Here is a 19,292-nt window from a genome sequence, read left to right as displayed (position 1 = left end):
TGAGACTCTGGGTTGTTTGGCCAACCAACTAAGAACACTCCACCACCGTCAATGCTTTTGAAAATAAAATCCCTTCCAAGACCCTGGAATAAAGTTGCATTCCTTGGCTAAAAGAAAAGTGAGTTGGAAGTGGTTGAAAACAGATGACTTCAAGGGTAGTTTGGGGGTAATTATAGAAGCTTCGTGCATCCTTAAACTGTCTTAAAATGGCCTTTGGGGGGGCTTTGTAAATGATAATGTTTTTAAATAGATAAATGTGAAGCTCATTTCTTTGTCAAGTAAAGACCAGAGAATTAGACATGAAAATGAAAATACTAGAAATTCAGATTACCTGGTAACTCTAAACCAAACTCATTACCATCAAGTAGATTCAGCTCATTGGGCTCTGTAAGACAGAGTAGAACTGTGCTTTAGAGTCAGAGTGTACATCTTTACAGGAACACATAGACGGCTTTCTCCCCGGGAGCCTCTACTAGGCTGGAACCTCCAACTTTGTGGTTAGTAACCCAATACACTACCAGGGCAGCTTTGTCTAATCCTAAAATGGTTGTTTAAGTTAGCTATATCTCTGTTAACATAATATGGGTTATATCTTGAGCTGCTAACCACAAGGTCAGCAGTTCAAAACCACCAGTCATGCTGCAGGTTCAAATAAATGACAGTCACGATAATGTCTTGAAATTTAGAAGAGTCTTTAATCAGCTGGGCTACCGAGAAACTATGATGTTTCCCTTCATAGCAGCCCTGAGTGGATTTCTCAGTCCATCTTTAAGGCTGAAAAACTCATTTGTCACCTATCAAGGGTTCAAGCAAGTGTGAACAGATGTAGAAAGCAAAATTAATAGATTAATTGTAACTTCAAGAAGAGTGAGCATGCGTTACAAAGTGCATTCCTCATCATAAAAGAAACTATACAAAAATTGATTATAACATCTTGGTTATCATGACAAGATTAACTACACCATTCAGATTACAACATAAACAGAACAATATTGAAAATACTCAAAACAAATGATTGTAGTGTCCAGAACCCGGGAACATGGGGGTACATTCTAAAATTAATCACCAGCAGACTTTGCCGTCAGGGGAGGGAGAGTGGGCAGGTCAACTTAGCACTCAGCCTCCCGAGATGGGAGGGAGGAAGTCATTTAGCCGCCAACAAAAAAGGAGTTTCTTTTGCTAGTCTACCTCAGACACTCCTCAGGAGAAAATGGCACTGTCTGCTCCCATAAAGAGTTACAGCCTTGGAAACCCACACAGGCAGTTCCGCTCTGTCCTATAGGCACCCTATGAGTCACCGTCGACTCCATGACTGTGAGGGGTGGACCCGTTCTACTGTGCCGAAGCACTTCATTCCTAAAGATGGTTGTCGAAGTAGTCTTCCTTTTACCTTCTCTTTTCAGCCCATTGTGGTAACTAAGTTCTGAACTGACCTAGAAATTGAAATTTTGATTTCACGAATGCTCATTCTCTTGTAGACTCAAGTTTCAGAACCTTCAAATGTGTTGTTAAGACGTGTCAAACCAGATTGCACTGGTTTGAAGCAAAGTTGTTGGAAGCTTTTGTTTTGCTTGTGGAAGGAAAGTCTTACACATATGTCAAGCCCCGAGTCAAAAGTATATTGTGTTTGAATATGTCATACATGCCTTTCATTTTGCTGAGTCAGTAAGTACTATTTCCAACCTCTGTGTCTGGCATCGCCACAGTTTGGGCTTGAAATAATTTTAAGTCGACTAAGTATAGGAGTTTATGGTTATCAAAGATTATAAAATGATTTTATTTCAAAGATTAAAATATTGCTACTGTGATTCCAGTTCATACACGCGCTGGTTTATTCCAAACAAAACCTGTTTAAACATGTCTCTCTGAACAATGAGTGGCTGCCGTCAAGCTTTCTCAGTATTAACTTGTCTTAGTCTTCGGAGGGTGCCTTCAACAAAAAGGTCCAATCGACACAATGACTTGGGGTGGGCCAGTTAGATCCGAGACAGAGGGCATCTCAGAAGGTGATGGCAACTGTGTCTTGGGTTCCACAGAGGTGACCTTGATCTTCTTAAGACCATCACGGAGGAAGTTTGAAGAAAATTGAGAAGTGCTTGGGAAGAGAAGGCCAGGAAAGCTGTGCCTGCTTCCTCTCCCTGGGTAGCGAGGGCTCTTCTACAAGACTCGGGTTGGGAAAGGTGCCCCAGCCCCCTAGAGCCCTGATTTTGCCCCTTCAGTGTAATATTTTAAAGGAATACAATTTGAGTTCCTAAAAGATGCGAAAGCTGCCATTTTGACCTGGTACAAACCAAAGAGGACAGAATTCTTTTGGGGAAGCGTTAGAGAGGGAAACACCACCTTCAGACGTGTGCAGACCCAGGTGCAGGAGGTGTCAAGGACAGTTATGCTTTCCTTTGGGATATTTTTGTGTAATAAAGATTTCTGATTTGGGTCGCAGTACTTTTCCACTTACCCTCGTCTGTGTTCGTATACTGCAGATGGCTCTGGATTTAAGCAAAGCTTTTGGAAGCTTTTGTTTGTCTTGCTTGTTGAGGGCAAGGTTTGAGGAGTGTAGAAGTTTCCTGTGTATTTACATCCCTTCTGATGATGTTCATACTACTGGCACCAGCGATGACCTCTCATGGGTGTGCCCTCGTTTGGGTTGAGAGGGAATGTAGCCTGGTGGTTAGGAGCGGCAGCCCTGGGGTCTTACGGCAAGTAAACCTGAGGGGCCCATGCCATGTCCTTCTCTGCACCTTCCCAGACACACCACCAATCTCAGAGACAACTCTCAAGTGACTGGTCCCAATAACTAAATTAAAAACATCAACAACGTGAAAATTATGAAATGGACAAGCCATAAAAAAATTTAATCTGTTAGCACAGGTTTCTAAACTTCTTTGTCCTACTGCATCCTTTTCAGGAAAAAAAAAATTAGTCAGTGGCCCCCTGGCAATTAGAAACTTTTATACTTTAGTCTATCATAGTCCAGGATAAAGTACAAATATCTGCTTTTGCAGCCCCACCCACCCGGGACAGTATCACTCACTTTGGGGAACATTATATTAGAAAAAAATAACTGTTTATAAGATGTCTTAATACTATCAATAATGAAAACTGATTTGACTAAAATTTCAGACCGTATCAGAGTAAGAAAAAAAGTGTTTGTATTTGTGCTGTGTACCTTAAATGGGGATTATTGACTTAGACTCTTCCACTGATTTTATCCCCAGGTTCTATCAGATAGTGAGAAACGGAAACAATACGATGCGTATGGTGAGGAGGGGCTGAAAGAAGGACATCAGAGCTCCCATGGAGACATTTTTTCACAGTAAGTAACTTGTCCCTGTGCAAAGTATTGGTGTCTAGGAATGGGTACTTGGATTATGAAAGAATGATCCGTGTTCCCTGGTTCAGCATATTTTGATGACGAGGTTGACCATTCTGTTTCATGACCTAAGATCAGCCATAGCCTTGCTGTAGGAAGGTAGCATCTCCATTTTCACACAGCTGCTAGTGAAACCGCCTGGAAGGGGCTGTCCATCTGGCCAGCCAGGGTAGTCAAATCAGCCCTGCCAATATTATGTGGCAGCCGATTCATCCCCAAACCTTTTAGTGAGCACAGCCATTGTGAGGAGCAGAACAAGAACTCTACTTCCACACGTGGAACCACCTCTTTTTCATCCTCTCAACAAGAAAGGGATGAGTACGGCAAGCAGCAATGGGGAAGAGACTGGGATAAGGGCTCTTTACGATGTGTGGTGCACAGCTGTCTGGGAGGCTGTGAAGTAGCTAGATTAATAAGCATTTTTTCATCCTACTCTGTGAACTCCCTTTGAGCATTTGCATTTCCACATGCCCTGATGATGTCATATACCACCACCAACAACAACAATAAAAAACCTACACGAGCTTTAAGTGGATTTCAACTCATGGCAGCCCCTGTGATACAGGGTACACCTGAGAGCCATAGGTTTGGTTGGCTGTAATCTTGACAGATGCAGGTCACTAGACCTTTATTCCAGGGCACTGCTAAGTGGGTATGAACCTAAGTGCAAACAGTTGGCTCCACCCACATGCAGCCTCATATACCCATCACTAAGGTCGATTTCTTTTTCAGCTTATTTAATTATGTACCTAAGGTATTTTGTACAGAGCAGTAGTTGCTGTCACTGAGGTTAGCTTTTAAAAAGTATGTAAAGTAAATGCTACCCACTCTCAAGAAGTACCCTTTAAAATTGTGTACATTAATCAACAGTTCAGCCTTGCATGGACTTATAGATACTACGCTCTTTCTCAATCTATTGAGACAGATCATTATTTCACTGTTTGTTTGAATCCAATGTTTGATTCACTGGCATACAGGTCGGGCCATATGGGTATTAAAAGGAAAATTGTCTGTGATGGTACGGCAGTATAATTGATAATGTATAAATTGAAGATTGTATATCATCTATTCTTGTAATGCATTCAAATGTAGGTTTGCATAGCAAGCTGTAGAACACAATTGCATACCTCAGAACGCGTCACTGTGAACCTGCATTTCTGTTCCCGCCTTGATGATGTGCACTCACTTACAGCTTCTTTGGCGATTTCGGCTTCATGTTTGGAGGAACCCCCCGCCAGCAAGACAGGAATATTCCGAGAGGAAGTGATATTATTGTAGCACTAGAAGTCACTTTGGAAGAAGTGTATGCAGGAAATTTTGTGGAAGTAAGTTAAATGAAACAGCTGTTCACATTGAATTCCAGAACTGGTTCCTTTGACTGAAACGACAGTTAAGAAGTACCTTTGCTTTGTAAGAGAGAGAAGAGTGACCAGGTGTATGAAGTTGAATACTAATCCTGGTTCACGATACACTGCTGTGTATTTCATGAAACCAATGCCTTCCCAAGAACTTAATATAACAATGCTGTGATTCCGCTCTACCTGTATGTTATTTCCCGTTCCATTCTGCCTTTCTTCAGAAAGAACTCCTAGTTTGAGTTTTATAGTACTGGATCCCTTATCATTCTTGTTTGTATGTTTGTTCTATTACATGTACCCGAATACCTGAGTAGTATATTATGTTGTGTAACAGTGGCATTATATACTATCTTATAAACTCATTGCATTGAATGAATTTTGGCTGAAAGCACTCCTATAGGACAGGGCAGAACTGCCCTGTGCGTTCCCAAGACTGTACGTCTTTCTGAGAATAGAAAACCTCACCTTTTTCCCGATGAGCTGCTGGGGGTTTGGGGCTGCTGGACCTGGCAGACAGCAGCCCAGTGCATAACTCACTGCCCCACCAGGGCGCCGACGCATTATCTTTGTGAACCGGCTTTTTTATGTTCTTAGCTAACTTAGCTATCTAGTACTGCTATAACACAAGTACTACAGTTGGATGGCTTTTAGCACCCAGATTCATTTCTCACAGTCGGGAAGCCAGAAGGCTGGACTCAGGGCGCTGGCTCTAGGGGAAGGCTTTCTCCGGCAGCCGTCGAGGAGCGGTCCTGTCTCTTGGAGCTTCTGCTCGTGGGCAGTCTGCACAGGGTTTGCCTTCACTCCGTGTTGCTGGTGGTGTTGTTAGGGGCCATCAAGCGGGCTCCGACCCATAGCGGCCCTCTGCCCAGCAGAAAGAAACACGCCTGGCCCTGACCCTGTGCCTGTGCCTGTGCCTGAGCCCAGTGTTGCAGCCACCGTCAGTCCAGCTTGCTGAGGGCCTGCCTTTTTCACTGTTCCTTTACCTTACTTAGCATGATGGCCTTTGTTCATATCTTGTTTCATTTCGATATATTTCAAAAGCGACACCATACAGGAATCCTGCCTCGGTACTAGAGCGTCCGTTCCGCTGTACCCAGGGTTGCTCTGAGTCGGAACCAACTCCATGTTGCCCAACAACAACGGTATTGTTGGCCAGATGATGGTCCAGCACTTCTGAAGGCGATTTAGAAAGGCTCTCATAGATTTGCCTTCTCGCTAAAACTCGGAATTATTAGACTTACTCATTTTTGCCCATAAAATAGCTATAAAGCATTACCTCACTATGGTCTTGACTGGCATTGTTGATTGGGAGTTAAGATAAGTGTCTCCATGTTTATTGGACATATGTGTTCCCTCATTTATGTATTGGACATGCGTGAACTGCACATTCATGTCTTTTTCCCATTTTGCTGTTGGGTTGTTATATCTTTTTCATAGTGATTTTAAGTAATAGTCTTCTAATCTCTTGTGGGTTTTATATAATACAAACATGAAGTTAATCCTAAAAGTTTTGCTCCTGAGATTCCAGTTCATACATGTCCACATGTATTCCAAATGAGCATTTTATTTACATGGCTCTGCAATCAGTGAATGGCTGCAGACAAGTTTTTTTTCGGTCATACACTTGTCTTAGTCTCATTAAACCCAAAATACCCACTGCCATTGATCTGAATCTGACTTACAGCAACCCTATAAGAAAAAGTAGAATTACGCTGTAGGATTTCTGAGACTACATCTTTCTTCCTTGCTTGCTTGCTTTATTTTATTTAAAAATTTTTTTTAATCATTTTATTAGGGGCACATACAACTCTTATAATAATCCATACATACATCAATTGTGTAAAGCACATTTGTACATTCATTGCCCTCATCATTCTCAAACCATTTGCTCTCCACTTAAGCCCCTGGCATCAGCTCCTCAGTTTTCCCCCTCCTTCCTGCTCCCCGCCCCCATGAACCCTTGATAATTTATGAGTTATTATTTTGTCATATCTTACACTGTCCGACGCTGAGACTACATCTTTATGGGGCAGACAATTTCATGTTTCTCACCTGGAGAAGCTAGTGGGTTTGACCTAGAGACCTTTGGGTAGCAGCCCAAACACTTAACCCATGGCACCACCAAGGCTCTTGGGAAAAGGTCAAAGCAGTAGCTTCCGAGGGGATGTGTTAAAATTCGAGGCAGAGAGGTCCGTTCAGTGTGTTTTGAAGACTGTTTTGTGTTTCCAAAGGGATAATCTTGATAGATTTTTTTCCCAAAGGAAACAGATTGATCACAGATCTTATTATAAACAGGTTTTAAGAGAACTGCATTGGTGAGAAAAAGGCCAGGAAAGTTGTGTTGAGGGATTTTTCCCCATCGTGACGGAGCAGCTGCTCATTCTTCAATGGTAGCCAGGGCTGTTCCAGGAGAATTTCTTTGGGAAGGCTGTGCCATCCACCGTAGGCCTTGATCTTGCCTCTTCAGGGTTTTGTTTTGTTTTGTTTTGTTTTTATTCCCCAAACTCAAAAGAAAATTTGTAAGGAGCACAGAATGAATCCCCTGAAGATGCCAAACTGCTGCTTTAATGCATCGTGCAGAACTCTTGGAAGGATCAGAGAGATGGAAACACTGCTGTCAGAAGTTAGAGACCTGTTCTAAAAAAAAAAAGAAGACGTTAGAGACCTATTTGGAGGCCATGTCAGGAAACAAAAGCTTCCCCAGTTTGACATCTTGTTTCATCAATTTTCCAGCAATACCTTTTGAGTTATTCTCTTCTACCCTACCAGTTTGTAACTTAATCTTTTCATTGTATTGAAGATTTCTTTAAATGAACAGAAGTAATTGATTTTAATATGACCAAAACTATTAATCTTTGCTTTTAATTGTGGTATCTTGTTAAGAAAATTCTTCTCTGCTCCCAAGTCAAAATACTATTCATCTATATTTTCTACTAATTTTTTTTTATCTTTTAATGGTCTATTTTAAATTCATTCTTTTTTTAAAAAACCACCTCTTTTTTAAATTCTAGAAATTGTATCTCTATTATTTTCTCAAATACTGAATCCTTGTGTGCATAAACTACAGTTCACTCTTGAACATGGGTTTGAACTGCATGGGCCCACTTGTACATGGATTCCCCCCTATTTTGTTGCACTCAGTATTGAGTATTGGCTTAAAACCCCCAGTGGCATCTATCGTCTCCATGTGGGCAACTTGCTGGATGACTAGTATGTTCGCTCCACATTTTATGCACGGGTGGCAACATTGAGCTTGCCACAAACCAGTGGGTGGAATCTGCGTATAGGTGGGCTGGCATAGTCTGAACTCACTGTTGCTCAAGGGTCAACTATAAACTGCAGTCTTTTGACTGATGGCAGTCTGCTCGAGTCACCCCTTTGTTCAAGGGTCATCGGTCTCTCTCTGTGTCCTTCCCGCCTGCCTTCCTGGGAGAGGGCCTCCTTCTGGTCGTCTCACCGGTTCAGTCTTTACCCATCTTCATTCTACTGTCATCTCATCAGCTGTGTTTTTATTTCAACTCATATTCTTAGACACAGTATTTCTCTTTTGAGTCTGTTACAATTTTACAATATCGATTTCATTTTGCTAGCATCCTCCATTGTGAAATACTATAATTATTTTAAAATCTTAGTTTGCCTTCACTAATACATTTGCGTACAATACATTTCTTAGCCAGTTTGTTGGGGGTTTTTTGCTGGGAAGGTAAGTAGTTGGATTCCTCGGGCATTCAATTTATGTTGTCTGTGAGCCCAACTTCCTCTTTGGGTATTGGCAACTCCCTTTCCCTGGTAGAGCAAACTGGGGTGAGCCAGTGGTTTTAGCTACATTTTGTTGCTTGTGATCTGATTTTCTTTTTGCTGGGGTTGTGTGTGTGTGTGTGTGTGCGTGTGCGTGTCTAGAGCTCTGTATTCTGTGGAGAAAGGGCAGGCAGTACTATCCCAAGGTAGTTAAGGGGAAAAGCAAAAGCAGAACTTACACTGGTTTTTCCTAGTATCTTCTCGTGGCCACCATGAGCTACTACTGTTGCCTCAGGTTGTAGCCCATCTTACAAGTGTACCCGTTCAAAACAGACTTCCGTTTCCGAGGTTCTCCCGTAAACCTTTTGTTGTTTCCTGGAATCCATATCCTCCTTCATTTCCCAGGGTTAACTCTGTAGGAGACAATATAGTTACTGACTTGATAAGAAGTAAACATTTTCTTTTTATATGTGAGTTTGCTCTGAATAGTTGAGAGGAGTAGACAACTACAGAAGATGTGATTCGCTTGTCATCGTTTTTAAGAAAAAATTATGTCCTGAAGTAGGATAGTACATTGTTTGGAAGCTTGGCCTTTGGAGCCAGAGTGCCTGGTTTAGAATCTGGCACTCCTGTTTATTAGCTATGTGACCCTGGTTCTGTTACTTAACTTTTGTCTGCTGCTTCTGTTACCTTAAAATAAGTTAATAATAGTACCTACCTCGTCCTCCTACAAAGGCGTGTCTGTGGTTCCCTGTCCTTAGACACGTAAGAATTAGAGGCAAAGAAATGTGGATTTGGAGAAGTTTGGGGCCAGCTTGCTCCTCGCAGGCTCCAGCGCCCCCATCCCACACTGAAAAATAGATAGATAGATAGATAGATAGATAGATAGATAGATAGATAGATAAAATAATAGTACCTCCGTACTGTGGAAATGATTGAATGATACTTTTAATACCATGTGCAAGTAAATTTTTGCTGAAGATTATTCAACAACAGTTGCAGCAGTACATCAACAGGGAGCTGCCAGAAATTCAAGCCAGATTCCCAAGAGGACATGGCCTGAGGGTTATCATTGCTGATGTCAAAGCAGAGAATACCATAAAGATGTTTACTTGTGTTTTTGATTATGCAAAGTCATGCAACTGTGTAGATCATAACAAACCAAGAATGGAAGTTCCAGAACACTTCCCTGTGCCATACAAAAACCTGTAAATGGACACCAGGCATGGCATTGGCGTTGGGAAGGGTATGTGTCAGTCACTCTATATGCTACACAAATACGGAACTGGAGAAGCTGGACTGTGTGAAGATGAACGTGGCATCAGGATTAGAGAAAAACATTAGCAACCTGTGATATGCTGGTGATACTGCTGCTCACTGAGTGAGGAGGAATCGAAGTACTTGCTGACGAAGATCAAGGCCGCAGCCTTCAGTGTAAATTGTAACTCGGTGTAAAGAAAACCACAACTGAAACAATGGATAGCATCATGATAAATGCAGAAACTTACAGTTATCAAAGATTTCATTTTGCTTGGGTCCTCTTTAAAGTGTTGAAGAGTTAGGGTATCACTTTGAGGACTAAGGTGCACCTGACCCAAGCCAGGGTGTTTTCATTGGCCTCTATGCATGTGAAAGCTGGATAGTGACTAATAAAGACCAAAGAATTGATGCATTTGAATTATGGTATTGATGAAGAGTGTTGACAGCACCATGGGCTGACACAAGGGCAAACAATTATGTCTCGGAGGAAATTCAACCAGAATATGCCTTAGAAGTGAGGATGGTGGGGGAAAAAAAAGCAGTGAGGATGGTGAGACTGTGTCCCACATACTTTGGACGTGTTATCAGGAGAGACCAGTCCCTTGAAAGGGACATCATGTGTTGTAAAATAGAAGGACAGTGAAGAAGAGGAAAACTTTTGACTAGATGAAGTGACAGTGGCTGGAACAATGGACTCCACTATAGCAATGATTGGGAGGCAGGTACAGGATGGGGGGTGGGGGGGAGCCAGTGTTTTGTTCTGTTGTGCGTAAGATCACTGCGAGTTGGAACCAACTTATAGCCCCTACCAGCAACGGCTCCCACTGCCATTAGGAGGAATATGTGATTTAATATATGTAAATGAATGCAGGGTACTGCTTGGCACAGTAGGTGCTACAAAGTGTTTGCTCTTCCCCCAAACCAAACCCACCGCCATCGAGTCCCTTCTTGACTCAAGGTTTCTGAGGCTGTAATTTTTCTTTTTTTTGGTCAGCAAGCTAACTTTATAGGCAAGGGAGAACTCCATGCAAGTTTTTAAAGTCAGTATTTTTTTTCTCTTCAAGCATTTTTGTGCATTATAGAAAACTGAAAAGCAAGAGCAAAAAGCAAAGAACATGAAGGCATCCAAAATCATGTTGATTTGATAGATAGACATGTCTTTCTATCATGCCTATGGATGTATGTAAATGATTGCGCATATAATTTTAGGTGATTGAGGTCACACAGTATAGATTCATGCATTTTGTTTTGCTTTTACACATCATGAATATTTACCAATTCAAAGTCCCAAAGCCATGTGTATTTTGACAAGCAAGAATACACTATGCAGACTCAATCAGAAAAAGAAAACAAAAAATCCCTTACAGGGAAGGGAATAAAATTAATAAAAGACAAAAATGGTTACAAGCCTCTAGATACAGGTATGGGCAGAGTTGCAATTTAAAGACTGCATTCCCTTAATGCTCAATTTAAAATGAAACATAAAGCAAGAGGACACTAAGTATAATGCTGTTAAGAAAATGACCGGATTTTAAGCTATGAAAATATTACCAAGGTGTTTCCTGAATGTAATGTGTTTGTATAGGACAGCCAAGAAATACACACACATTATGGTCAAAGCACAGGTACACCTGCACACCCTCCCCTTGCCCAGCCTGTGCCATCAGCCTACCCTGTCTGGTGCATGCGGCCCAGGAGTGGGTAGGTAGCTCCATGTCCAGAAGCTTTTCTACCTCCCAGCAAAAAGATACCTACAGACCAGTACCACTTCTTTTATTTTCATTAAAAGGTCATTGTATTGGGGACTCTTACCACTCTTGTTACAATCCATGCATGGATTGCAGGAGGCATGTTTGTATGTATGTTGCCTTCATTCATTTCTAGATGTTTACTTTCAATTGAACCCTTGGTATCAGTTCCTCATTCCCCCTCCCCATGTCCCCTTGGTAAATTATAAATTATTATTAGTTGCATATCTCACACTGACCCGTCTCCCTTCTTCTGTGTTTTCTGTTGTTCTCCCCCCTGGAGAGGGCTGTGTGGTTATGTGTCAACCATTGGGATTGGTTCCCCCATTTTCCCTTCCTCTCCCCCCACCTTATCCCTACCCTCTGGTATTGCTATTCCCACTCCTGTTCCTGGATTCAGGTACGTCGTCCTCTGGGCCTAGTGTGCCAGCATGGAGTCTCTTTCTCTTCTTCCTTCTTGGTCTGCTTCCATGTGGGCATGGCATGCTGGGCCCTCTCCCCAACCTGTAGGTTTAGTGTTGTTCTCTGTCACCCATATTTCTAGGGATGGGGTCAGATTGGCTCTGTTTGGGGCCAGCCCTATAGCCGTCTCTTTTCATGCTTTCCTCCATGCGGCCATGTTTCCCTCATGTTTTGGTGCACCATGGTAGGGTCTGAATGCCCACTCCCAATTCTGTGGACACAAAGCCAATACTCTCCCCCTGGGTGGGTTAGTGCCCTGCTCCCCCCCTGTCATAATCTCCCTTTTGGCCCTCCTCCTTTTCTCCCTCCCCCCATTCCATTTCTTTGTGTTGAAACTACATGTACCTCCTTGGGTTTGGTCTAACCTCTTCCCAACTCCCTGTGCTACTATCCGAATATTGTGATAATAGGTGGCTTCTCTTCTATACATACAGTGCTGATTGCACTGACCTCAGGGGACTCATGCTGCACTTCTTCTTTTGTGATTGACTGACCTCTCAGCATAATTTCCTCCAACTCTTCCCATGAAACGATGTGTTTCATCTGATCATCAATGTACTCCATTGTGTATGTGCCAGTTTACTGATCCACTGGTCTACCAATGGGAATTGGGTTGTTTCTGACTCTGTGATTTGGGGTTTTACTTCTAGGTCTGTGATCCACCTTGAGTTTGTTCTTGGGGTGAGGTAGACATCCTGTTTCATTTTTCTACATGTGGATATCCATTGTTTCCAGCACCATTTGTTAAATAGGGCACCACCTCCCACTTGATGCTTTGGGGGCCTTTGTCGAAGATCAGCTGTCTATATGCTGATGGTTTTATTTCTGGGTTTTCTGTTCTTTTCCATCGGTCTGTGTATCTGTCCTTATGCCACTGTAGCTGTGTAGTAGGTGTGAAAGTCAGGTAAAGCAAGTCCTCCAACTTTGTCCTTTTTCTTGAGTGCCAGTACTGCTTCTTATCACACATTGTCACCTCAAGGCATCTAGAAAGCTTAGGTGCTGTAAAATAATAAACATTGTCCAGAGTAAACACATGTATGGTATCAAAAATGCACATATACACTTATGGTTCTACTCTAACCCAGTTTCCTAGTAATGGAGATACTAGCCAATCGCCTTTCCCTCCGACCTTGAGGCTATACATTTTGATGGGAGCAGAGAATTTTATCTTTTCTCCTGAGGGCTTTGATCCACTGACCTGGGGTTAGCAGCCCAGCACTTACTTGACAGCAGCGCCTTTTATTCCGAGGACGTGGGCTTTTATATGGTGATGGCTCTGAGGGATTTCTCCAAGAATTGGTGTCAGTCAACCTGTTGCAGGCACACTTGCCTTGCAATTAGGTGTTTGACTAATAAAGGAAGCAAGCAAAAATAAGAATACTTTTCTCTATATGTCTGCTTATGTATACACACACACACACACAAACACACATAGGAATATACACAAAGGGACTTAGAACGTTTGTGGGGAAAATGGAAATAAAAGCATTGTGATTTTTCCAGGCTTCTTTTGTGTGTATAGAGTAGTAATCACGTACTTGGAGAAATCAGAATATTTGATTGCAAGTCAACCCTAACCATGCCTGTCTGCACTGTGACAGCACTGGAAACAGCTCTAAGTGGAGTTCCCTGAAACCAGGAGGCATCTCACGAGCTTAATCCCAGGATATGGTTGCAGTCCCATACCAGTTTATGACTAGGGGGTTGCTCTCCAGAGGTCCTGCTTTACTCGCTCAGATTTCTTTAAAGAAAGTCACTCTGAAATATACGCTGGTAGCATTTCGTTGTGACATATAAATGAACAGTATTTTTCAGTTCTTTCTTACTCCACTTCATCTCACCTCCAACTTTGGGATGTGCGCCATTTAAGTATTTGCTTCATTCTGGTTTTGAGGCTCATTTGTAATGCCTCCAAGAGTTTTGCCAGTCGGAGGTCACCTTGAGGGATAACTTGGCAGAAAAGAAGTTCCGGCACTGATTGGCTGAGGGAACTAAAGTCTGTTTTTCTCGAAAAGGCAGCCGTGGTGATCCTGAGTCAAAGTTGAGTCCTGCGGTGCCTGACCCAGCTAATGCTGCTTGTGTGTTTCGTAGGTAGTTCGAAACAAACCCGTGGCAAGACAGGCGCCTGGCAAACGGAAATGCAACTGCCGCCAAGAGATGCGGACCACCCAGCTAGGCCCCGGGCGCTTCCAGATGACCCAGGAAGTGGTCTGCGATGAGTGCCCGAACGTCAAGTAAGTACGAGGCATCAACTAGGAGACGTTTCGATGATACAGTTTGTCTAGTGCAGCGGTTCTCAACCTGTGGGTTGTGACCCCTTTGGGAGGGTCGAACGACCCTTTCACAGGGGTCGCTCGATTCATAGCAGTAGCAAAATTAGAGTGATGAAGTGGCAACGAAAATAATTTTGTGGTTGGCGGGGTCCTCACAACATGAACTATATTAAAGGGTCGCGGAATTACGAAGATTGAGAACCACTGCTCTGGTGGTCCACACTGAGATTTTTTTTCCCTCTCCCCTCCCTTTCTCTCCCCTCCCCTCTTCTCCCCTCCCCTCCTCTCTCTCCTGTTCTCCCAGAGGATAGAACAAAGAAATGTACTTATTTTTATTTCTCACAAAGTATGTATTTTTGCTCTCCTTACTTACCATATATACTCGTGTATAAGCCGAGTTTTTCAGCACATTTATAATGCTGTTTTTTGTGGTAAAATGAGGTGCCTCGGCTGATATTCAGGTGGGCTTATACTCAAGTATATATGGTATTTCTGAATTAATTCAGTACCCTTTGTTTCTGAATATACTTAACATATCTTAACACTATATTTTCTTTCCACTAAGAATAGTAAAGCAATGTTATATGCCCAGGCAGCATTTCAGATTAGAGAAGTAATATTTGTCAATATGCTCTAAAAACAACTACTCAATTAAACTTGAGTACTGGGGAGCAATTTAACTATAATGTTGATTGAGTAGCTGTCCACATTGCTGTTCAGTACATTCCTTGGCACTCAGCTGTGACGTCTCACAACACATTGTGCTCTCAATGTAGGCCCTGCCTTTGCTTTATTCCACTTCTTCAGCATGCATCCCTGCCAGTGGCGTGTGCGTATGTGGATCTCACTGCTGCAAGGGGGTATCCAAAAGCTTGTGGGAAAATGGCATTCTTACACGAACTTTCTGAAGCCCCCTTGTATGTAAGTTACTATGAGATGAAGGGGGAAAAGCAGATGAGATAGATAAACTCTTCTGATAGAATCCTAGTAGTGTGAGCCTAGCCCTGGGGCTACTTACGGATTTAAACTTTGGGCTGTTATCTCAAGGTTGGTAGTTCAAATCCACTAACCACTGCTGGGGAACAAGATGAGCCCATCTGCACCTGTAGAGATTTATAGCCTCGTAAACCCTCGAGAAGTAGGGATGAGTCAGAATCCTCAGTGGCTGTTGGTTTAGCTTTTAGTTTGGATTCCCTGCAAGTATAGATTTATATGAACGCGTAGTTCTGTCTGCCACTGATCATGCTTTTCAAAGTCGTCAGCCTGCTGTAAGCTCTTTGGAGCTAGTGCTTGTGTTTGTCTGTAATGTACAGTAGCGTGGTCCTGAGTGCTGGAAGGTAGAAAAGGCAAACAGATACCCGTTAGCTTTGTTGAGTTAGAGGTACAGTTAGTCTTAAGGGAAAGCACTGGGAGAATAAATTAAACTTTTATTATCTATCTGGGACTTGCTTCTTATTTTTCTTTCTCATGGTCTCAGACTAGTGAATGAAGAACGGACCCTGGAGGTGGAAATAGAACCTGGGGTGAGAGATGGCATGGAGTACCCCTTTATTGGAGAAGGTAAAATATCAATAATACTTTATTTTTATTATTTTGTGTCAGACCGGTAATATGCCGACGTCGTAACAGGGTTCAGGTCACACAAATGCATGAAAACCCAATCATCATGCTTCTGAACCAGAAAAGGATCCTGTTGTTGTATTATAACTGGCTATTCTCAGCTTGTGAACATCTCTGTCCCCTGCCTCCCCCATATCTTAGTGGCCACATAGTAAATGCACATTCAAGTTCAGTACTTTTCAGCCCATTGTGAAATGCAGAAACACTTTGATAGCTTTCATGATTGGCCACCTTAAGCAATAGCATCACTGTTCATCCTTCAACTCTCTGCCCAAAATGTGCTATTCAGTAGCCCCAGGGATTCCGACCACTTGGCACTGAAGAAGACCCGGTGCTCTAGTTGGCACGCTTGAGATGCCCTCGGACCTCGTCTTTTGGGTTAAATTGAAAACTAAAAGAAACAAGCTAACTTTAAGTCTTCCGAAGTCATGCTTTGTTAAGGATACAGGTAATTTATTTCTGCCCCACCCCCGCCTGCCCTCACCTGAGGCACAGGTGCTCATCACCCAGAGTCTGACGTCTATTACAACCACGAGAGACACTTTCTCACAGACACTGGAGAGACCCGGCCTAAGAAAATAGAGGAAACATGCCCCTCTCTACTGCCACCTGGATTTGTGTTCCTGACAGTGTGCTATGATCTGTCTGACCAGGCGAGCCGCACGTGGATGGGGAACCAGGAGACTTGCGGTTCCGAATCCGAGTGGTCAAGTGAGTACTCTGCTGCTAGATGCTCCTGCTTTTAAGTGAGTCAGAGGAAAGGGGTACCGGGCCTCCACGTCAACAATCCCAGACTCTTCCTCTGTTTCCTGCCCGCAGTGCCCTGAAATGTTATTTGTGACTCTACAATAATTCTGAGATCTAATACATACAGTGTAGATTAGGGTTTAGGATTGAGGTTCTGTTAAAGAGAGGCAAAAAAGAGAACATTCACCTCAGGAAATGGGGTGCTGAATAAGACTGGGGCATTTTTCACAGAAGAACCTCTACTACCTGACATGCAACTCCTCTTCAATGTAAGGTGCTGCATAGATAATTTTGCCAGGAACGCAGGCCTTCTTGTTTGTTATTTCTCCCATTGTCATCAGAAAAGCCAGAGTTACATTTGTGTCTAAGGGTTCATTATAATGGGCTTTCTGCCTGTTATGCACTGCCTGGGACTTCCCTCGCTGCACTCAAATCTCAGTGTTCTTTTCCCAGCTTCCCTTAACGGCCTGCCCTTCTCATCACTCCCCAGAGAGACGGGAATGCGCGGTCCCCTTCTCGACTCCTGGCCTTTGCCAGAATATACTCTTGCCCTATCTCTGCCCCCAAGCCCCACTTACCTACATATTTAAGGGCCTTGTGAGCCCATCTCAGGAGACCTCCACAAACCCATTCCCAATGCCCCCTCCCCCGCCATATAGTCGAAGTGCTCACAGTATTGTTTCACTTACATGCTTAAGCTTCTGCTGACTGTACTGCCTCACACAGTGGGGATCAGCCTCGTCTAAAATTTTTCTAAAAAACTTGTTGAGCTATCAAAGGAAGATGGAAGTTTTTTTTCTCTTTTTCCCATTTTTAGGCACCCAATATTTGAAAGGAGAGGAGATGATTTATACACAAACGTGACCATCTCACTAGTTGAGTCACTGGTTGGCTTTGAAATGGATATTACTCACTTAGATGGTCACAAGGTAAGCACACTGATTTTCCTGTCCCTGTACAGCCTTAACTTGGGTGGGCAGGGGTGTTCCTGAGATTACTCAGCCATGGGGGCCCCTGTGCCAGTCTCTGTCCTGCCTTCACTCCTTGGTCACAGCAGTAGGTCTGGTGATCACAGTGCTACGGGCCCATCCACTGCTCAGAGTTGATAGCACAGCATTGGGAATCTGGCTCCATCAGCAAAAACTGTACTTTAAAAAGAACATTTTTATTGACATATAATTCATGTACCATACAATTCAGTTTTTAAAAATATTAAAAAGAGTTGTGCAATCATCACCACAATTTTAGAACAGTTCCTTCATTCTTGTACACATTATTAGCACCCCAATACTCCCCAACCTCCCTGCCATAACACTGTTAACCTAGTTACTGTATCCATATATTCACCTATCCTAGATTTCCTGTAAAGAAAAGTATGCCCCCCCCCAACAATGACAATAAAATAAAACACACAGAAACCTCACTTCAAGAGAAAATAAGATAATAGAAACTAGAATAAAAAATGGGGGGGGTGGACAAATAGAAAAGGATAAAGTGTTAAATCTTAACAGGTGTTAAACCTACCTACATGTGCACTAATACACTTTCTAGTGCACTCAGTCTGAGGGCAAAACTATTCACGTCAATAGTCTGAGGAAATTCTGTGGAGGCTTAATCTTTGTGGGGACTCTATAAGTGGATTTTGGGCTTTCACTGTCATCCATAGCCTTCTGTAAACTGAGTGCTCAGAACTTATAGGCTAATACAGGTTCTTCCTCTGCTCTTGGATTATGTTATTTACAATCCTTGAATCACACAAGCTGGTGTGCTCCTTCTTTGTGAACACCTCATTTACATGGCTGCTTATTTTAAAGGAAGCCTTTAAGACCCCAAGCACTACTTTTTTTGATAGTTTGGTACTATCTTATCTCTTCATCACACCTGTGATCACTTTATGAGGGCAAGTCCTGAGCAGGGCCACAATCTAAGAACTAATTTTTCATAGATTTGGGTTTATGATTGCGAGCTCAAAATCCATTTGTGTGTATATATATATATAAATTAAAAAATCTCCCTGGTCCCCTTTAGAGACAGCATTGTCAGCTTGTTGAGAAATAAGTAACCTCAGTGAGACATTTGGTAATTCTAATAATAGTATCATTAAGCTAGCCATTGGTATAGCATTCATAGTGCTATTGAGAAAAAGAAAATATACATACATAGGAAACCAAAAGCCTTTTAAAAATTGCCTGTGTTGATTTTTTCTTCTGAAAACTTCTTCCTTTGACGTGTGTTGTCCTAGCGATGCTTCCTCGGCCCCTTCTTCATGTGTGAGCCTGCCAGACTAGCTTTTGCCCCACTGCTCCCTGGGAGCTGTGTGACACAGGTCAGGAGGACCAGTTGTATGACAGTCCATCCCTTTTGCCTTCCAGGTACATATTTCCCGGGATAAGATCACCAGGCCAGGAGCCAAGCTTTGGAAGAAAGGGGAAGGGCTCCCCAACTTTGACAACAACAACATCAAAGGCTCTTTAATAATCACTTTTGATGTGGATTTTCCAAAAGAACAGTTATCAGAGGAAGCAAGAGAAGGTATGGGGCGGGGGTGGGGGTGGGAACCGGGAAATGCCAGTATGAAGAGCGAGTGATTAGAGAGAGAAGACCGTGACAACAGAACCCTCTGAGGGCACTAACTGTTAACTTGCGTGAACTAAAGATAGAAATGAATTCTACTCTCTTGTAAAGGCAGCACTAAAACTCTTTCCACTGCTGCAAC

General features: G+C 42.8%; 1 protein-coding gene, 1 non-coding gene and 1 pseudogene across 2 annotated transcripts in view; 2 read left to right on the top strand and 1 right to left on the bottom strand.

Moving 5' to 3' along the window:
- The window catches only part of DNAJB11 (DnaJ heat shock protein family (Hsp40) member B11), a 30,373-nt gene that overhangs the window by 9,579 nt on the left and 1,502 nt on the right, over positions 1 to 19,292 (top strand). Inside the window, exons 3-9 of the mRNA XM_004713417.3 lie at positions 3,216 to 3,313; positions 4,563 to 4,695; positions 14,028 to 14,170; positions 15,687 to 15,769; positions 16,483 to 16,540; positions 17,394 to 17,505; positions 18,949 to 19,108. Of these exons, the coding sequence (XP_004713474.1) occupies positions 3,216 to 3,313; positions 4,563 to 4,695; positions 14,028 to 14,170; positions 15,687 to 15,769; positions 16,483 to 16,540; positions 17,394 to 17,505; positions 18,949 to 19,108 (787 nt within the window). The remainder of the gene's footprint in view (positions 1 to 3,215; positions 3,314 to 4,562; positions 4,696 to 14,027; positions 14,171 to 15,686; positions 15,770 to 16,482; positions 16,541 to 17,393; positions 17,506 to 18,948; positions 19,109 to 19,292) is intronic.
- On the top strand, positions 9,189 to 9,319 carry LOC115871830. Its single transcript, XR_004047500.1, has one exon. It is a non-coding gene; the product is annotated as a small nucleolar RNA SNORA38 (small nucleolar RNA).
- Positions 15,806 to 15,898, bottom strand: LOC115871834 (annotated as a pseudogene).

Source organism: Echinops telfairi, unplaced genomic scaffold (genome assembly GCF_000313985.2).
Source record: "Echinops telfairi isolate 266 unplaced genomic scaffold, ASM31398v2 ScPeMD7_7407;HRSCAF=8445, whole genome shotgun sequence".
NCBI classification, from domain to species: Eukaryota; Metazoa; Chordata; class Mammalia; order Afrosoricida; family Tenrecidae; genus Echinops; species Echinops telfairi.
Note: the sequence above shows the minus strand (reverse complement) of the source record. Positions and strands in the feature narration are given on the sequence as shown.